General features: G+C 42.6%; 1 protein-coding gene and 1 long non-coding RNA gene across 2 annotated transcripts; both read left to right on the plus strand.

The window, feature by feature from the left end:
• Positions 1-607: 607 nt before the first annotated feature.
• Positions 608-20844, plus strand: TPM1 (tropomyosin 1). The gene is given in 10 exon segments (XM_072043228.1): positions 608-899; positions 1529-1715; positions 1718-1959; positions 7750-7883; positions 9025-9142; positions 9637-9707; positions 10531-10606; positions 11300-11362; positions 11631-11700; positions 19408-20844. Coding segments are annotated over 10 exon segments (1158 nt in total). The 5' UTR covers positions 608-785; the 3' UTR covers positions 19491-20844.
• LOC140003371 (uncharacterized) lies at positions 13054-14683 on the plus strand. The gene is made up of 2 exons (XR_011811876.1): positions 13054-13213; positions 14476-14683. It is a non-coding gene; the product is annotated as an uncharacterized lncRNA (long non-coding RNA).
• Positions 20845-20956: the final 112 nt, after the last annotated feature.

Genomic DNA, 20956 nt, shown 5'->3' on the forward strand with positions numbered 1-20956 from the left:
TGTGGCAGGCGCAGGGTGCGAGCCGTAGCAGCCTCACCAGCCGCTTTCCCCGTCCCATCTTTCCGTGGGCTCCGTGGTTGCAGCTCTGCCTCCCCCGGGAGGTTCAGCCGGGCCCCCGCCGTGCCCCAGCACAGGGGCCTCGCCCCCTGCCCCTTCCTGCGCCGCTGAGCGCAAACCAGCCCCGGCCCCACCGCCGGCACCCAGCGGGGCCCGGCCCCCGGCAGCCGGCTCTCCCCCCAGCCCCAGAGCTGCTGCTCTTTCTTTTTCCTTTTTTTTTTTTTTTTTTTTTTTTTTTCCATTCCCTGCCAGGAGCAGCCTGGAAGCGGCCCGTGCTGCCTATTTAGAAAGGGAAGGGACGGCTCCCCGCCTTCCCTCGCCCCAAATATAGGCACATCCAGGGCCAAGGGGCAGGCGGCAGCGAGTGGGAGCGGCCAGCCTCCCACCCGGCCGGGGGGAGCGAGCCGAGGGAAAGGGGTAGGGACGGGCGGGGGAGGGAGGGGAGGGAAGGAAGGAGGGAGGGGAAAAAAAAAAAGCCCTTTCCAAAAAAGTATTGGATGTCTTGAGGAATGCAGTCGGCCCCCTGGGAAAGTACATATCTGGGAGGCGCTCCCTGCCCGCTGCTCGCACTCCGTCGCCGCCCCGGCCCGCACCGCCCGGCCCCGCCGCCCGCCGGCAGCTCCGCGGGGCCGCGTCTGGCACTGCTCGGCTCCCACCCGTCCCGGTGCTGCTCCAGCTTTCCTTTCGGGTTCACTTCGTGCGGGGACGCGCCCTAGCCCACCGCCACCATGGATGCCATCAAGAAGAAGATGCAGATGCTTAAACTGGACAAGGAGAATGCCTTGGACAGAGCCGAGCAAGCCGAAGCGGACAAGAAGGCAGCAGAGGAGAGGAGCAAGCAGGTCTGCACCGAGGGTCCTGGCGCGCCTGGCACCGGGGCACAAGTTTTTCCAGACCGTTTCTCTCTGATTCCTTTTTTATAAGTACCTTGCTGACCCCCCTCCCACCCCCCATCTCCTTCCCAGCAGAACTGGTTGAACTAATGAAGCCCTCTTAAAGAGGGATTTTCCCCGTGGCTGGAGGTTTCTGGGGGCCCAGCAGGAAGGAGGTGGTGTTCCCACACCCTGGGGCAGCTGCATGGCCTCTGTGCTTTTGTCACAGTGGCTTGGCTGAGAGCCGCTGCCTCGAGCAGTGGGTTAGCGAGGGACAGACGTGCAGCAACGTGGTGAAGAAGACGTTACAACTGGGTTTGTGTGTCCCCCCCCCACCCCATACCACCCAGCAGACTTGTTTCGGCTGCTCCCTCCATCTCCAGGTGTGTCCCTCATTTTCCTGGGCCACTCCAAACCCCCTCCTTCACACATGGGGCTTTATTAGTTTGGGGGAGGGGGGCATGGTGGTTGTAAGTTTCTTGGAGATCCTGAAGGAGGCCAGAGGAGAGGAGAGGAGAGGGATTTTTAAATGACCTTCCGCCTTTTCAGAGCCCAGGGAAAAATGTCTTTGTGCATTGTATTTCCTCTTGTGCACCTAGTTAGAGGATGACATTGTGCAATTGGAAAAGCAATTGCATGTGACGGAGGATACGAGGGACCAAGTGCTGGAAGAGCTACACAAGTCTGAGGATAGCCTCCTCTCCGCAGAGGAGAATGCTGCCAAGGTATTGTGCCCTTGCCGTAAGCAAAGAGAATCTAACTGTCTCTCCTTCTCTCTCTCTCTGTCTGTCTGTCTTTTTCTGTCTCTTCTGCACTTGCACTTCTCCCTTTGCACGATCACGTTGCCTGCTGCACCTTTTCCTGCCCGCCCTCCCCTCTCCACCACTTTCCACCCGAATCACAGCTGGAGGACGAGCTGGTGGCTCTGCAAAAGAAGTTGAAGGGCACTGAGGATGAGCTCGACAAATACTCCGAGTCCCTTAAAGATGCACAGGAAAAGTTGGAACTGGCTGACAAAAAGGCCACAGATGTAAGTTACCCCTATCCCTTTCACCACCACCCCAATACAGAGACCACACACCCCCGCTGCACAGGCTGGCCAGGACTCCCAGGCAGCGCTCCGAAGCCTTGCTGAAGGCAGGGTCCAGGCACCTCCTGGGCAGGGAGGTGGGAGTCACAGCACTGCCTCCTTGCATGAGGTTTGCACACTCTCAGAGGCATTTGGTTGGGTTTCTGCTCACTCAGCACGTGCTTTTCATGTGTATTTGCTGTTCCATGTGCTGTGGATTGTCAATTTAGATGTTGGGGAAAATGGCTCGGGGTCGAACGACGTTACCTTGGTAGTAGGTGGAACAGAATCTGAGAGCTAATAGCTGCTAGATCTGGGAGAGGGACAGCCAAGAAGAGTACATCATATAGATCCCACAGATGCAGAAGAGCAAGGGCTGCTAGTTCTGTCTGCAAGAGAGCTGTTCCTAGGCACACATGCGTTAGAGCTGGTGCTGGATACTGGTTGGCTCACTCACTGATCCCTGAGATAAGAGGTCTTCTCCTAGTTTTTCTTTCTGGAAATCCATGAGATGGTTTTACTTGTCAAGGAAAAGTTCAGTCCTGCTTGAGCGAAAACTCCCTGGAAGATGATACTTGCCAGGTTTGCAGTTCGGAGGACAGGGATCCTGGGAGCAAGCTGGGGGATATATATAGCTCAGCACTTTATATGGTAATAATGCAAGAGCGAGTGCCCCTCCCAGGCCCTCATCCCACCCACCTGTCTGCCCCTGACATGCATTTAATGTATTACATGCACAGAACTGTGCAAGTTTACTCTTTCTGCAGCTAAGGTCCAGATTGCTATGGCTGCTGCTGTACAATCCAGTTTCTCTCAGAGAACATCTTGGGTCTGAATTACAGGATTAGGCGAAAGCACAGTACTCCCAAAGCGATGACCATCCTTTTCCTATAACACAGCTTTTAAAATTAACCTCAAAGCCATAATAAGAAGACGAGTTGCCGCAGATGAAGCAAGCAAAGTGGTGGAAGGATACTTTTAGAAAGGGAGATGTTACTCAAACCAACTTTGCATGAAAGGCAACATGCTTTTATGCTATTTTACTTTTAAAAAGAAGAGACCACAAAGAAAGGTTTAATTTCAGTACAGCAATTAAGTTGCGTAGCTTTGACAGAGAACTCGACAAACATAAGTGTGCATAGGAATGGGGGAGAGGGATTTTGCGTGTAATGGGGATCAGATGTCTTTCTTCTTCTGTGTATGGCTGCATAGATGAGAGGCAGCTTCCTAGCAGGACGTTTATTTAACTTGTTCAAAGGAACCGCATATAGATCCAGGGGAGATATTCCTTATAAGGAAAAGTATGCAGACTATTTGGAAATAGCTAGCCTGGGATGAAGGCGAGAGAAATGCTACTAGATTCCCAGTTGGAAAGGAACATCTCCCCAGCCAATCCCAGGGCTATTTGCCTTCGCTGGAAAACAGCGTTTGGAAGCTAGTTGAGGGCAATTGTGTTTGCAGTCACCCCTCGGGCGGAGGGTAGGTAGAGCGTCTAGCTTGTTTTCATCGAGATGAACGCCGTGTTTAATGCTATGCGTGGAATACGCCTGGCAGTTCAAGGATGTCTTGCTTTTTCGGCTGCTACGGCAGCTGGCCCGGTATTCGCTCCACAAGCTTGGAGAGAGAGCGAAAAGACGGGGCCGGGGAGGGAGCGCCGGCTGCCTGCAGCGCAAATAGCGGGGGCCGAGGCCGCCTCCCCGGCCTGCCTCCTGCGGAGCCTCCGCATCCCGCGCAGCACCGGGCGGGCGGCGAGGCCCCGGCGCCGAGGCCGGGCAGGGGGAAGGCAGCGGGGCGAGCCCCGCACCGCCAGGGGGCGCCGCCGCCCCGCGCAGCCCCGGGGCGCCCACCTGGACGCGGAGCCTTGGCCGCGCCGGCCTCAGCCCCGGCCCCGGCCCCGGCCTCGGCGCGGGGCCCCGCCGCCCCCAGCCCCGCCCCGGTGCTCGCTGCGCTGCGCTGCGCACCGGGAGACTTCCGGGGCTGGGGCGGAGGCTGCGGGGAGGGAGGCGGCGCGGCGAGGCGAGGCGAGGCCGGGCGCGGGCATGGCGGCGATGAGCTCGCTGGAGGCCGTGCGGAGGAAGATCCGGAGCCTGCAGGAGCAGGCGGACGCCGCCGAGGAGCGGGCGGGGCGGCTGCAGCGGGAGGTGGACCAGGAGCGGGCCCTGCGGGAGGAGGTAGGGGTCGGGGGGGGTGAGCGTCCTTCCCCCCCCCCCCTCCCCCGCCGACAAAATGGTCACCTGCAGCTCGGCGGGGGAGGCTGCAGCGCCCGAGGGGAGCGAATTTAGGGGAGAGACGTGAGATCGGGTGGTCCACGTTAGGTGCCGAGCAGGCTTGTGGGTTTTTGCAGCTGCTCCTTGGCTGCGCGTCCCGTCCTGCTTCATTCCCCGGGGAGGTAAGCGCCCTGGCTGCTAAGGGCTCAGAGACCTGGGAGCAAAGCAGAGATGGCAGCAGCTGGCTGCTTAGCCACAGCGCGTGGAAACACGCCAGCGATGTGATTAGCTGGTCCCTGTCCCTGTGCATCTGCACCAGAGCATCTGCAGTATGTTTAGCACAGCAAAGGCAGTAGCTGAGAGTGGAAGGGAGTGGTCTGCACGGTTTTAGGCAGGGACAAGGTCAGGTGTAAGCAGCACAGATTTGTGTAGCAGGGAGATGTGGTTATGGGTGGTAGTTGCAGCAAAAAACTGATAGTGCTGTTGTTTGCCTTGCCATTGACCTTGGGAACTCCTAGCAGCTGTAACTCATTTTTTCTTTCTATAAAACGTAGAGTGTCGTTTTTGGCAGCGTCTGCTGGTTGCTTGAAAGTGATGCAAAATAAGATTTTTTTTTTTTTTTTACACACATAGTTTATCCCAGTGTAAAAGGGATAATTATTGTATTTGCATCTAATGTGGGGCTTGCTGCACATTCTGGGCAGCAAACTTACAAGGTATGTAGCAGTAGTAAGCCTTCTGATCCCTTTGAGCTGGCCTTCCAAAGGAGCTCAGTATGGCTCTTTACGGGTGGGTGGCTGCTTCATTCTTGCAAGTCATTTCACGTACCTGGTGCTTGTTTGTTGTTTTTTTTTGTTTTTTTTTTTTTTGAGAGAGATCATGTCACAGTCAGTAACTTGTCTTCTAAGGGTTTCTGTTTTAAAAACGATTGCATTTGTTTTTTAAGCTTTTATTTCCTATGAGTAAAGGCCACCCATTTTCCCACCCTCAACAACACACACAGTTCTAAACAAGGATATTAAAGTTAGTTACAGGGTCACTAAGAATGGGAAGTTTTGGTGATACCTTTTGTGGCAGAAGGAAGAGCAGTGGAGGAGCGATTACAGTCTGTTGGTTAAGTCATGCCATTAGAGCTTGGCCACAGGGCAAGGCTTAGAGTTACCATCCAAAAGGGTAATGTTTGTCTGTTTCCTGGAGATAATGTGGAATTCTGCAGAGCGTGTTTGCCTGGTACTTACATATTTGTTTGGAGGGGATCAGCACTTTGGTGAATAAACCCAGAAAACTGAACTCCCAGGCACACAAAGACCTGTGCCTCTTCCCTAATGCCAGCCAGGCACAGATTTTTTTTAATTTTTGCTGCATGATTGAGGAGGGAAGCTTTGAGAACGTTGCAGCAGGCAAGCTGAGGTGTGAACTTGACCCTTCCCTTAGTGTATTGCCTTATACGTATAGCATGTGACCAGCTCAAGGTTGTTTTTTTTTTTTTCTCTTCCTGTGCAAGGTACAGATACGCAAACAATGAAAAAGCTACAGCAGTGGCCAAAGCATTTTGCAGTTTACAACTTTTGATTGTTAAACCAGATTGTTAAAGGTTTGGAGTCTGTGACAAGCAGGCATTGCTTTTAGAGAGTCCCTTTGGTTGTGCCTGTGCATCTCGTGAGGCTGTTAGTAACTGCATTTTCATAATGCAGTTTTCCTTTTTCAATTATATGATTAGCTGGAAAACAGTCTTTCCTACGGCAGTAATAATTAACACTCAGTTGTAACCTATCCATGGCATCTCTCATTGTAAAAATATGCAGTGTCTAAGCGCAGCGTCAAAAATGCAGAAGGCTGTGTTTGCCTGTTCATCGTGGGAGTGCCCCTAATGTCACTGGGTTTTTTCCTTCCTCACCATATAAGGCAGAAGTCCTGCTCCGCCGAGTGACTTGGGCCATATAAGGCTGCAACGTTGGTGAAACCTCATTGAGTTACTGGTGGTGGAGCAGGAAGTAAAAACTTGAACTTTAGTCACCCTCTGTTTTCTAAGCATATTGTACACTCTTATCGGGATGAGGAGTCTTGACATGATAATAATTAACTTGTGGCATTATAGATTTCCCAAGGGTGATGTTTCTGAAAGAACGTGTATTTCGACCACTCCCAAAGCTGCTTTGTTTCTCAAAAAGTTCAATTTTTTGTTATTCAAAGTTGGCAAATTGCAGGTTTGGAGTCCCACTGTTGGTTACATAGTTAGGTGAAGATTTTTGAGAGGGGCTAATGTGGAATCGTAAGGATCTAGTCTCTTCTGGTACAGTGTACTCACTGCCAACACTCAATGTTCAAATACAGATTTACTTCTCAGATGTTAGTGTTACTTCCAATGTTTCAAGTAGCAGTGTTACTGTTATGTCAGATGCTGTTCACTTGGCTGTTGTGTAAGTTCTTGTGTTACTCACAACAAAATTCAGGCTGTGGCCAGCTGTATCGAACTACCTCGGAGTAGTAAAAGCAACAAACAACAGTTCTTTTAGTTAAAAAAAAAAAGCACTGGTACTTTTGGTATGATAGCTTTCCTTTTTTTTTTTTTTTTTTCCCTACTGGAAATTAAAATTTGTTTGCCCTCACGTATGGCAAGAATATTTTCAGTACTAGTTAAGAGTAACTGCTGTTCTTGGAAGTAATTAACTTTTTGGAATAATGGTGATTTTGTATGTTTTGTTTATTTTGAAAGAAATTGAGTTTAACGAGGTTATTATGGGAAGGCTGTTACAGAAGTTATTCTACAAGTGTGGGTTTGAATATATTAGAAGTAAAAACTTGTAATGATAGGAGGCAGATGTGTTGTACATAACATTAAGCAAATAGGTAATGGAAGAGAGGCAAATCTGGGGGAAATCTGAGGATGACAGTTTGGAGGGGAAAAATAATATTTTAAGCAATTGTTGCCTGTACCTGGGACCTTACAAAATGTAACCTTTGCTGGTGCCTTCTTTGTCAGCTCTTGAATAGCTTGCCTATAAGCAAAACTTGTGAGTATTCAAGCACTCTAAATGTTCTCATCCCATCTCTGTAGGAGCTATCTCATTGCAGATATTGATCCAGGTGTATTTTTGCGTGTTTACTTCGAGCTCTTTTTATGGAATTCAAGGACACATTGGGGCAATATTTATTGCAAAATATGGCAAAAGGGCATAGGTAAAGGATTTGGGCTAATGTGGAAGGATCATGATAGTTTGTGTTGATCTCCTAAAAGGGAAGAAAGGCAATTGGTTCATGTCTGCAAAGAACCAAAGGTAACGTATTCAGGAAACAATGCATAATTCTTCTAGTACTGTTGTTTCTAGTACACGTTGTACAGTCCTTAACGTGCCTTGTGTAAAGGAAGCAATAACTTCATAACTCAATGAGGGCATATACATCACTACGTGGGCTTTTTAGTGGATGAAGTCAGAAATTACAAAAGTGCTCTTAAATGGCACTAGCAGGTACGTGGTGTAACCTTTTGAAAAAGGTGATGTGTGTCTTATCATGAACTAATTTCTGTTCTTTCTGTGCTTAGGCTGAGAGCGAAGTAGCTTCTCTGAACAGACGCATCCAGCTGGTTGAGGAAGAGTTGGATCGCGCTCAGGAGCGCTTGGCTACTGCCCTGCAGAAGCTTGAGGAGGCTGAGAAGGCTGCAGATGAGAGTGAAAGGTGGGTGGATCCACTCCTACTAGCTGGATTACCCTTATGACGAAGGTGGTAGTTGACAGGGTGTGGGCTAGGGAAATAAATTAAACCACTCCTATGTCTCCGCACACATGTAATCCACTCTGTCTTTGGACTTCAGTCACATGGACTTCAGTCACAGTTTGTAAGGATGTCTGAAATGTATGGGCTTGAATTTTTGTTCGTGTCTCAGTTGTAAAGATAACATTACTCTAGTGCTGCTGTGTGATTCTTAATTTCATTGTGGGTAGAAAATCCCACAGGGAAATAGCAAAGTGCTGGAAGAGGCTTTGATTCTCCTGTTGTTAGGATTTATACATATAGGTGAGAAAAGCAGAGAGAGATCCCACTAATTCTGTCACATTTAGGCTGGGATTTCCAGATGTTCCTAGTAAGAGTTAGGTAGTGCCCATCTTTCACTAATGCAAATTATATTTTATAGCTATGATAATTCCTTTTGGGAAGGAATCCCAAGTGTTCTGGATATTTGTTTCTACCTTGCTAACAGCACAGCCTGTTGAAAAGAAAATACATACTGTGCATTGTGAAATAGTTAAGAAAATTTGTGTCAAACACGTATGGAAGGGGTAACACAATATTTCCTATTATGGAGGTGTTAAAGTTTGCTTGTGCAGAGTATGGTGAACTTCAGTGCTTTAGGACTCCGATGTAGAAAAGCTCATGGGAGTCTGCATCTATTTTTCCATAAACATGATGTCTGTCAATCCTGCAGGGGTTGGAGCATGCTATCTCACAGTGAGTGTAGAAACGTGGATATCTTCAGTCATATTAGGTCTTTAGAAGCAAGATCCCTTATTTACCTTTCTCGAGAACATTTTATACTGGAATTTTAAATAAAAAAGGGTAGTGAAGTGATTGAGTTTCTTTGTAGAGCTAAAGTGTGGAAAGAGCTAAAGAAACTTTTTCTTCCTAAATCATGCTGGTTTTGCTCTAAACTTCGAAGTATGGATATACAGGACTAGACCTCTGGTGTGATAAGTCAAGTATCTGATATGCTTCATTCATCTTAATGCATGTGTCTGAAAGTCACACTCCAGTAGTAGTAGGACTGGAGATGAACTGGCAAACCCTGAACCTTACATTTCCTGTTTTTCATGTCTTTCAGAGGAATGAAAGTTATTGAAAATAGAGCCCAGAAGGATGAAGAGAAGATGGAAATCCAAGAGATCCAGCTTAAAGAAGCTAAGCACATTGCTGAAGAGGCCGACCGCAAGTATGAAGAGGTTAGTTTTTGGGCACAGATCATCTGTTTCTAAGACACTTTAGGCTGTTCTTGTAATTCCTTTTTATTTTTGTTCTTGTTTGTTTTTTGTTTTTTTTTTTTTTCCTGATTAAAGTGCAAAAGATTGCAAACACCACTGTTTGCAGCTGCAGAAACAAAAACAGGCACCTGGATGCCTTCAGGGACAAGGTAGCAGGAGATCTGTACTCCGATCTTTGTGCTAAAACAGTTGAGAGTATTCCCTGGTTTCTTAAGGACCCTCTCGCAGGGAGAAAAAATATTTTAAAGCTGCCTTTCAATGAATTGAAAAAAGAGATCTTGAAAAAGGTCAGGTAACAAAGACCCAAGTGAATGCTGAAGATACCGCATGATGAAACCCACATGTTAACCAGAAAATGGGAAGAGGTCCAACTGCATGCTTTGTGGATTCTACGGACAGATGTTGTTGGCTGCAGCAATGGGTTATCCATGAATGTCACTTGCTTTTGCCTGTAGGTAGCTCGTAAGCTTGTGATCATTGAGAGTGACCTGGAGCGAGCTGAGGAACGTGCTGAACTATCAGAAAGGTAAGTGTTCAACTGTCCCTGAGATGCCTGTGAGGTGCCACAAGACAGTAACTGTAACAGCATGAAACACTGGCAGTACACCCTGCGTTCAGCTCAAAGCTATGTTTTGCTCATTTACTCTAATGGTTGAAATAAATGGTCAGCACCAAAGTAAATGTGTTTGTATGTGTGTGCGCGTGTGTTTTGTCACTGCATGCTGTACCTGCACACTGATTTTGTGAATGGCTTTTGTGCATTTCATGTGTTCACTAACAGCCAAGTCCGACAGCTGGAAGAACAGTTAAGAATAATGGATCAAACCTTGAAAGCATTAATGGCTGCAGAGGATAAGGTACTGATACTAATAAACAGTTTTTAGGTTTAACTGCAACCCAAGTCTTTCAGCTTCCATAGCCAGTTAGCTCACTCAATAACAAATAGATCCTCACTATGCTCTTTACTCCCTTTGCATCTTGCTTTGGTGTTTTTCTTTGGTCTCTTTTTTGTTTATTTGTTCATTTTTGCCTTTAAAACTGATCTCTTATGCAGCCAAAAAGAAGCTGAACTATCTCACGTGTAAATGCTTTGTAAATATTTCTGTGTAAGCCAAAGGCTGTAGATAATTTGTGTCTGGTTGTCATCTTAATGCACACTTAAAATGGAATTTGGCATTGTAAAATGTTGCTTTCAGTCTGTGATAGATTCAGCTGCTTTTGAGGCCGTTCTTTTGCTCTGTAATTATTTTCATTTTTCTCTATCTTTTCCCCCTTTTTTTTTCTCCTGTTTCTTTTGCTTGACTGAATCTTCCATCCACCCCTTTCCTGCCTTCCTTCCGAAATAACAGCAAATGTGCTGAGCTTGAAGAGGAGTTGAAAACTGTGACCAACAACCTGAAGTCGCTGGAGGCTCAGGCTGAGAAGGTAGGCTAGAGACTTGCGTGAGAATGTGCTCATTATGCTATCCCCTAGATTGGCCTTTGCCATTTTTTTTATGATCGCTTTGCAGTATTTCATCAGGACAATTTACAGGCTGCCCAGGGAGGTTGTGGAGTCTCCTTCTCTGTAGATACTTAAGGCCCATCTGGATGCCTACCTGGGCAGCCAGCTCTAGGGAACCTGGTTTTGGCAGAGGGGTTGGACCCGATGATCTCTTGAGGTCCCTTCCAACCCCTACAATTCTGTGATTTGTTAGTGAAGCATTTGGACTTAATACTCAGTTCATATCTGGCTATTACCAGAACCTTGTATTCCTTTAGGTTCCACATAGATTAGTATTATTTGAACATATCTACTGCTAAATAGTCTAACATAGTTTAGTATTCTTTATATAATATGACTCAAAATGGCATTTGTGTGCTAATCTTTAATTTCTCCAAGTGCCATTCATCTTTAAACTGTAATACTAATTTCTACTCAGAGTTTCTGCTGTACCCTGCTAGAATACAACTCAGGGAAATTTTTCTCTTGAAGTAAGTTGTATAGGACCACAGTCTGGTAAGAGGAATTCAGTTATACCCGCGTTAATTTCTTTTACACAGTTGATCTATTAGAAGAGTGGTATTTTTTATACACATAGAATGCTTGATCTAATATCAGTGATCTTTCTAATTACAGTACTCACAGAAAGAAGACAAATATGAGGAGGAGATCAAAGTCCTGACTGACAAACTGAAGGAGGTAAAACTAGAGCTGTTCTTTATAACAGATCTTTGACTAAAATTTTGATTCTTTTAATATAAAAACTACTGTGATTCTTTAAGGATGAACATGTCATTTCGGGGTATAGTGTTGGATGTCATTCCTAAAAAGGAGCATTGCCTTGCTGTTTTAATTATTTTTAATCTTATTCCTCTCATTGTCCTTTTTTCCCTCTTATGAATTGCTGTTCTTCTATTTGTAAGTAATATGTATTCCCTACAATCGTTTGTACTGGTCTTGACTTCAGGCTGAGACCCGTGCTGAATTTGCTGAGAGGTCAGTAACCAAGCTGGAGAAGAGCATTGATGACCTAGAAGGTATGGTCCTTGTTTTCCTTATTTACTAAAGAAATACAGATCTTTTATTCTCCTGGTTTTATCTAGTACACAATTCTACTTGCCTAACTTGTCCTGCTTATATAAATATGGTTTGTTTAAAAAGTTCTTTAAAAAAAAAAAAAAATTGAAATATATTGCTGACTTAAATGTTTCAGGTGAACAGTGTTTTGCTCTTGCCTGTTCCTTTTCTCTGATGTTCTCAAGACTCCTTTCATTTTCTGCTTTACACTTGTCTACTTGGAGTTTTATAAATGTATAGGGTAAATGATTAGATAAGTAGCATTAGCTTATTATAAAGGTGGTGAAGAGTTAGGTTTCTAGTAGTTAAGAATGTAACAGGCTGACGTAATTTATTATTGTGATCAGGGCAGGCATTTTGTGACATAGAACAGTTGCTGGTTTTCAGTAAATCTTTTGGATTGTATATATACTTGGGAGGACAGCTTATTTAAATTCATGGAGTTTGTTTTAAGATTTTGTTAAATCTTTCAGAACTGCAGTAGAATGTGCTTTCTCCCTCCAGAGAAAACAATTCAGCAGTGCTTGGTAATAAAAAGTTGTATGGAGTTCACTACTTAGACGTGTTACATAGTCTAGGATTTAATAAGCTTGATTGCTTGGCATGTCAGACTTAGGTGTAAAGGGTACAAAATATAGCTGGGGAGCTGCTGCAAGTTTATGGTCGCTGACTCAGGAAGCAGAAATGAAAAGCTAAGTTCTTAGAACAAAAATTCTCTGTTAAAAAGTGCTTGACAGATCACCCAAACCAAAACATGTTTTTTTTGTTGTTGTTCTGTAAGTGTGTGTTTTTTTCTAAAAATAAAAGGAAAAATTACCATCTTTCTTGAGACCCATTTTCAGATCTCCTGTCCCTGGTACTGACTTCTGTAACTCCTGTGTGCCCTCCTGATGTGCATTAGAACAAAAATTTAGGTCAGGGAAACAGATTTAGCTTCCCATATACACTTTGTTTCCTTCATCTTGTTTATATCACAGGTTGTCCCACTGGCAGTGCAGTTAATGAACTTGTCATATGAAACTACTCACAGTTGTTGTTTGTTTTTTACTCTTCCCTAATCTTTTATTTTCTTTTTTCATTGTCCTGTCTGCTGCAACAATTCTTTTTGTGCATTCTTACCCTTTTCTGCTGCTTCTGGATGGTATCACATGCCATTGCCTTCATCTTCCATCCCACGATCACACTCCATTTCCTCGTGCACCTCTTCTTTCCCTGGGGGGAATGTTAGATGAGCTATATGCTCAGAAACTGAAGTACAAAGCCATCAGTGAGGAGCTCGACCACGCTCTCAACGATATGACTTCCATGTAAATGTCTTCCCAGCTTGTGCCTGCACCTGCTTCCCTGCCCTCATTGATTGCGCGGTTCCGGCTTTGTGAAATCATACTCCCTCTGTAGCGGGAGACGCATTTCTTTAGCGAGACTAGGTGTACAAAATACCATGAACAATTTCTTTACCGTGGCAAAGTGTGGGTGAGTGTTGTGCCGAGCCTGGTAAATACTCATGGTGATTTTGTAAGCTAATCAATGAGCTAATGAGCTTGCGTTTACTCTTTCAGTATGTATCTGCAATCCTTATGTCTTGCAGTTGCCCTTTGTAGCTCTGCACTTATCCTTTCAGTTCACCTCTGTTCATGTATTTCTTATCGGGCCCATCATTTTGAATTTGCCAAAAGATGATAATCTCAGTATACATGTTGCATTGAGTGTGTTTTGCTCTGGTAAAGCTCTTAAAAGAGTTTCAAAGGAATTTAGACTTAGCTCTGTTAATAATAGTGGAATGCGTGTGTCTTAAATATCCTAGACTGCTCTGAAATTTTCTGCTGTTAGCATTAAGTTACAAGTGTGAAAAATAGGAACACTTTATGATTTAGACCCATGAAAGTGACAGTTGAAGTGTAGGTTATTTCTGCATATTTTGTGGAGGGTAGTAGTAATTTAATTTATAAATAGCAAAAGTGTGGTAAAACCAACTTTAGTTATAAGGAGAGAAAGAAAAATCATTTTAGGTGGGAGAAATACAAAACGATCGGTTGTAAGGTGCGACTAGTCCATGCAGTGATTCATACATACTGACTCTTCCTGCATTGATGTAAAACTCTGAACAGAGGTCAGCTGTGCTAAATCCACCTTCCCATGCTCATAACATTTCATTTGCATGAACCCCTGTAAAACTGACATGGGAAGAGTTCTGGCTTTCTCAAGTGCTTGTGAGGTGTGATGTCCAGTCTGAGAACTTTTGGAAGCTAGCACTTCCAGCAAGACATTAGCTCTGAGCAGGGCTTAACATGTATTTTGCGTGCACCCATATTTTAAATATTTTTTCCTTGGTGTTTTTTTTTTTTAATCCCCACATTTCTACATTGCTTTCCTCCCTTTCTTCCACAACTTATTAGGGGTCTAATATTGATTGCTTTGTATGCTTTGATTGTGATGTACCAGCACATCAGTTTAGTCAGTGGCTTATCAAACAAATATTCTTTTTTTTTTTCCTCCTCTGTATACAGAGATTACAGTATTTCGTCCATTTGGGATATTTCCAGATAGAAAACAGGCTTTAAAATGTAGTACTGGTACATGAGGAAATTGCTGTAGCATTCCAATCCCAGCATGGTGTGGCATTTCACTAGTAGTCATCCTGGCATGCTGGATTCTGTTGCGTGCTGCTTTTTTGGACTTTTTTTTTCCTGCGCTTTTTTATTTCCTATCTTATCTCACTTTTTCTTTTCATGCAGATAATTTTCTTTGCTTCACTTCTCCAAAGACATCTTCATCAGGTTGGATAAAACATCTTGCCAAGATTTTGGATGTTTCATGGTTCACTGTCCTGTCTTCTAGCATACTTGACTCTATCCTTCTAGCACCTGTCTCGGAATATGCTTTTTGTGCTCTATTGTACAGAAACTCTACATCTCTCAATGTAAAATAAACATCCCAGCTGTATCCCTTTTGCTATCCCCTTGCCTTTTATTTATTTAAAGAGCCACTTCAGTTATTAATAAAAAAGAATATACTTTTTCTGCCATTAGGGATTTAATTTTTGTTGATGCTTCCATTTTTCTTCTACAAACAATTTTACCTGACTGTTGACAATACAAAGCCAGCAACAGGAGTCTATGGGATAAGGATACCATTCTTGATATTCTGGGGTTAATACTGACCAGTTATGGTCTCACTCTTTTCCAAACTATGATGCAGATAAAACAACAAATTTAATGTGAAATTTTTCAGTTGTTATTGTTGGGCCAAAATCTACAAAAACACTACTGCCTTAAGGTCACTTGGTCGTGGGAGCGTAGCTGAGAGCAGTTAAGCCTTTGACATTAGATTTTTCACTTTAAAGCCCAAAATTTTCTCCTAGCTTGATGCTGAAGATTTCCTGTTTTTATGTCAATATGTTCTTCAGCTTAATTCTGAGAGATTTAAAGGGGCAGTATCAAAAATTCAAAATACTTTGCAAAAAGTTTTCCCCTCTTCTGCACCTTGATTGGTCAGTGAAGATACTGTGTGCTTACTTTTTCATTAGAGTTTTCTTGAGTGGCAGGATGTGATTGAAAATTCAGCAGAGATTTCAGTAGATTTCCACTCTTGTACTTAGCTCAGATTTGTGAGTTTAAATTTTAGACTCATGAGAAATGTCTTAAAATTGGAACAGGAAACTTCTCGTTATTAATGTAATAACGTGATGATTCTGCTACAATGCTACACTGATTTCAGGTTTGAAAGCTTAAACGTTGACTTTCAGTTGATTTGGTAGTGCCTAGTTGAGTATGAAACATTAAATAGTGACACCTTGGTTTTTTTGTAGCTATTTGCCACTAGGAAATTTAACTTATTTATTTTAATTTAATTTTCTTCACAATTAAAAGTTATTTTTCAGTTCACGTTCAGGTGAATCAGTTTAAACTGAATTGATTTCTGATTACACCTATTACTGCATACATTGCTAAAGTTCCAAATTGCAGTGGCTAAGTAATCTCCAAACGCAGCACAGCTGAGTTCTAGCTTATCTTGTAAATGTGGCTTTCTTGGGATACCTATCAGCAATCGCAGGTTGTACAGTTACTTGAGTTCAATACCTTAGTACTTATCAGCTAAGATACAGTAAGTGAATACACTTGGTGTATTGCAACTGAAAAGTAAAATGTTTAGTGTGAAGGCTAATTATAATTGGATGAGCATTTGTAAAATGACTGAAGCGAATGTGGTTAACTTCACACATGCAAATGTCGTGGGGAACATGGTCCTGCCATTTAGCAGCTTAACCAGTGTATGTTGTGCTACAGCAACTCCAACCCCTTAATCTGCTGAATTTCTTTTATTGTCAGTAATGTTTTTTCTTTGCAATACTGTTGCTTCTGAAGAAATAGCAACAGAAAAACCCAATGTAGAAACCTAGTAATATTAAAAAAGGAAAAAAAAAGTGAAAAGTTTACAGTTTTTCTGAATGTCAGTATTTAATTAAAAACTTCTGTTCAAACATGCATCATCAGTCATCTGCACTGGGGGTGATGAGTGTCTGGACAGAGGATTAGAAATGGGTAGCAAAGTGCATATATCCAGGTAGCCGCCCACAGAATCCGTAGCTGGCTGTGCTGCACTGATGTTAACTCCACGGAGCTGTTCAGGTTTCTCAGTGCACTGTACTTCAGCACGCTGTCACCCTTGGACATGACCTGTACATCAGGCTGTACATCCCACAAGGTCTGGCCATGTGTAGGTAGTAGCATACATGAGTGGTTGACAGAAGTTCAAAGCTGGCTCTGACATTTCATTTGCCTGGGATACGCGATATGCAAGGGTAGCTCTGCTGAGGTTGAGCTTCAGGGGTTGTGCACCAGAAGTCAAACACACTGCTTGGCCCAAAGTGGCTATGTATGGAGCCAGGACCTTTGGCTCTATCTGCATGATAAATCACAACCTCGCCAGACTTGTGTACAGGTAGTCAAGAGCTGACTTTACACTCACAACATTTCCACACTTGACCTGGGTTTTTAGTCTCATTGTGGTTGTTGAGAAACACTGGAAGTTTCTGCCTCAAACCAAGAGATTAATTAATTCTCTGTGATGAAGGTAAGCATCAAGTTTGTGATTCAAATTCTGTTGTCGTATTTGAATAACAACTAAATACATTTTGCCAAACAAAGTAGAATTTTTATTATGATGATGTCTCAATGTTTTTTCCATGTGTGTCTTAGTGTCAAATGTTATCCTCATAGTAGAGACAAAAAAACAATTGTTTCTGGACCAAGAACAGAATTGTGAAATGTGTCCTGCTTTTACTGAGCTGGCTGTTGGAGTTTAGGCTGTGGGGAGAAGTTGTCAGGAGCTGCCACTCAGTGCAAGTGTGTTGTATGGAGTAGCTCACTGCTTAAAAAAAAAAAAAAAGGCTTTGCTATTGCTGTGGGCTGTTATGTCCAAGTGCCACAGGGGAAGAGGATTTTTGTGAAAGCTGTTAAGAATCTTGTGGAAAAGAACCAGTCTTTTCCTGTAGTGGAATAATCTGGGATCAAGAGGTCAGGAGTACTGTTTGAATCTAGACTACTGAGTCCAATATAGACAATTAGAGGAAAAAATAATCATCAAAGACCATCAGAGAACTTCTTCTTTCTGCAGAACTCACTAAATTCACTGTTGCATCATAGCTGTGGGTGTTCTGTTTGACCATGGAAGTGAACCATCCTGTCAATTTGCTGTATTCAAGCTGTGCAGATTTTCATGCTTCCATTTCATTTTCACCAAGTGTTTTGGGGTTGTCTTTTTATAAAGTACCACTGGACAATTTACAGATATTGAAGTGTGTTAATATCAGTGATAACAATATGTTTACCCATCAAAAATAATATTTGGGCTGTAAGATTCCTCAATAAAGGTATCCAATGAGAGTCAAACCTAGGGGCAGGTAGTTCATGCTCTCAGCATCTCTCCTGCTGTTGGTTAGACTGGTTATGACACAGTTGCTTTCTGGCAGCTGACAGATGACGTTCCACCACATTGTGAAAAATGCACGAAGAAAATTGGCGCTCATAAAACAAATCTTCCATGCATTGTTCATGAAGGTTAAAGCAGGACTTCATTCTTCTAGGAATATAGCTGCTGTTCTTCCATTTGTATTCCCATTTGCCTGTCTCACAGCTGTTCTCTGCATTGGAGTTTTAGCAAGTCCTTTGCAGATTAGAGTAGCTGTTCGTTGGAGTAGCTATTTAATTACCAGAGTTCTAGGAAACAAAGGTAAAATGTTTCTGTTACTGAACTGTCTGTGGTGTGACCAGTTTCTTTATTAACTTACTTATCTGTTTTCTCTGTCTAATCTGTCTTCATTCTGCCTCTTTTTCCTTCTAACCTGCTTGCTGCCTGTACAGACCAACTCTACCAGCAACTTGAGCAAAACAGTCGCCTAACTAATGAACTAAAGCTGGCATTGAATGAGGATTAAACTTTGTTGTGACTATGTTGTTAACTTATTTAAAAACTGCTTATTCTGAAAGTTCCTCAAGAATGAATCAGTAAATGTAGAAATAAGCAAGAAACATAGACGTTGATTTTTCAGATTGTTGATTCTGCAGTATATTAATGGATTAAATTCTAATCTTATTTTGGAAAAATACACAAATGCTCCTTGTGAGGAGGCTTTCGTGTATCTGTATTCACACCTCCTTCAGAGGAGCAGTGTGCTCTTTGGCTGTGCAATAGCTCCTTTCCACTTCAGTAAACACGTAACAGCACTTAGCTAAGTGTCCAGAAAGTAGCAGCCTTTCTTCTGGAGAGACCCGCTGCTTTGTTGATGTCATGAGTTGGCCCTGGGAGTTTTACTAGAAAGTGGATGAGAGAAAATTGTTCACCAGGATTCATGTTTCAGAACCAACACAAAGTATACTTACAGCTGTTTTGTTATCTGGAGACTTCAATGCATAAATTTTGCATTACTATGAAATGGTCATGTATTTAATTTCAAAAAAAAAAAAAAAAGAAATATTTATTAAAAAAATATAAAGAAAAAAAATGCTAGGAATGAGAGCTCTACCTGAAAATACCTGGTCAGTTTAAAGGTATGCTTGCATTAGTATGAAGTTACTGTTATTGGATTCTGGTATGACGCAGTTCTAAAACATTGTGCTTATTTATTGTATCATATAAGTGTGTTACAATGACAGTCCTATGAAAATGTGCATGCAACATAAAACTACTAACATTTTTTAGGTTTTAGAAGAAACACATTTCTTAAAAGTCACTTGACTGAAGGGGAGATTGGTTTTAATTTCTTGTTTGTTCTTTGCAAGTTCTGAAATAAATTAACCTTAGTTATGGGTCTGCAAAGAACTCAATCATTTTCTTTTTGCCCTAATTAAAAAAAAATAAATCCATTCACTGTCTCAGTTTCCTATAGCAAAGAACTTCTAGAACACACAAGAACCTAATCTCTGGCAGTGCATTTTATAAACAAATGTACCTGCAAACAGTTCTAAACTTGCATTGCTTGCCATTTGTTCTATTAATTTGGAATTATATCTGGATGTGTTGTCTGGAGATATCAGTATTTATGAGCATGCACATTTCTTACATTATAAACCCTTGATTAGAAATGATCATTGCATGCCTTCATATTCTTAGAATCAGTGCCTCTGAAGAACTACTATTCATGTTTTGATTTTCTAATCCCACAACAGAGAAAGTGGCGCATGCCAAAGAAGAAAACCTTAATATGCATCAGATGCTGGATCAAACTTTACTGGAGTTAAACAACATGTGAAAACCTTCTTAGCAGCAACCACATTATTTGTTATATTATTTTTACACCTGCTTGCCGCGAAGCCCCATAAACATGTCGTTATTTTAGTTTCACCACAGTCACAAGAACATCAGCTAAATTATCAGGCAGGGGTCAGGGAAACACCAAAATGGGCAAGCCATATGCAGGTTAAGCTAATACATTACGGTTTAAATGTGCCATTTCCCAAGAAAATGTTACCTACACTTTGTAGAGAGTTCAGTAATTTGATGTGCTTAGTCTTTTGAAGGACCCTGGCTGTCTGAAAGTGTCCCACCTCAAGTGCCACCACAACTTTTAACAAGAATGATGATACATATTCAAAAGAGATTAAGTGGAAATGGTGCTATTTTCAACAAAAGGTTTTACTAAAGTCTTTTGTGTGATACCAGATAAGTCAGGAGTAGTCAAGCATAGTAATTTATTTTTATCAGAATTTTACTAATCTGTGAGGATTTGGACGTTCTGTGCCTTCTAATTCAATAAAACAAAGGTTATGCAAGCAGCAGCAAAAAGCAAAGGCTTGTGAAGGTTTTAAATTGTGTACTTCTGACTCATTACAGAAGTGTAGGTCAACATTTCACCTTGAGTATTCGTTCAATTGTATTTTTCATGTTGAAATGAAAGATTCAATAAATTCAGGAGAAAACTAATTTGGAAGAGATTGTTTTAAAATGTATTTTATTTGTGTGGAGCTTGGGGAGGGGGTGGAATTTATAAATCGATATTCGCCTCACTTTATTTTTCACACTTTCTTTTGAGCAGTTTTAAAAGTATACCTGTATGTAAACATTGTATAATGATATGGAATAAAATGCACATTTTAGGACATTTTTTAAATTTTACTCTACTGTGATTTGTTTTTCATCATATTAGTTACCTGTCTGTGTATTGCTGTGTAAAATATGCACAAGTGTGCTGGGTGTCATTGAGATGCATCATTACCACATTGGCTTTCGGTTTCTCCTTTGCTATCAGGTTAATGTATAAAAGTATAAAAACACAAACAAATGCAGTGGTTTGGACTTGCATGGACTTGCAGCTGCTTAAAAGGGCCATTTGAGAACTGTACTGCAGGAATCTATCCCTGTCACCTGATTGTACTCCCAGATGGGTGCAGACAGCAACCACCACTCAAGGGACGACAAGAATTTCAAAAATTACTACTTGTTGATCAAAACTGTTTTCAGTAGAAGCACTGTGTGACATCATTGGCTTCTGTTGGAAAGTGAGCCCTAACAGCTGTGTTCTTCGAAATGCTACCCTGTACTTGTTCATCTTAATTGTTAATATGTATTAATTTACTTTGACAATGGTGATAAACTTTTCAAAATGATGTGCCAACTTCATGAGAGATCCTTTCACTTAACTTGTTTCTACTGGTTGCTGATTTCAGCATGTCTAGGCATTTTTATTTGAATTACAAGGTATGTCAATGAGAAACTTCA

Source organism: Anas platyrhynchos, chromosome 11, assembly GCF_047663525.1.
Source record: "Anas platyrhynchos isolate ZD024472 breed Pekin duck chromosome 11, IASCAAS_PekinDuck_T2T, whole genome shotgun sequence".
NCBI classification, from domain to species: domain Eukaryota; kingdom Metazoa; phylum Chordata; class Aves; order Anseriformes; family Anatidae; genus Anas; species Anas platyrhynchos.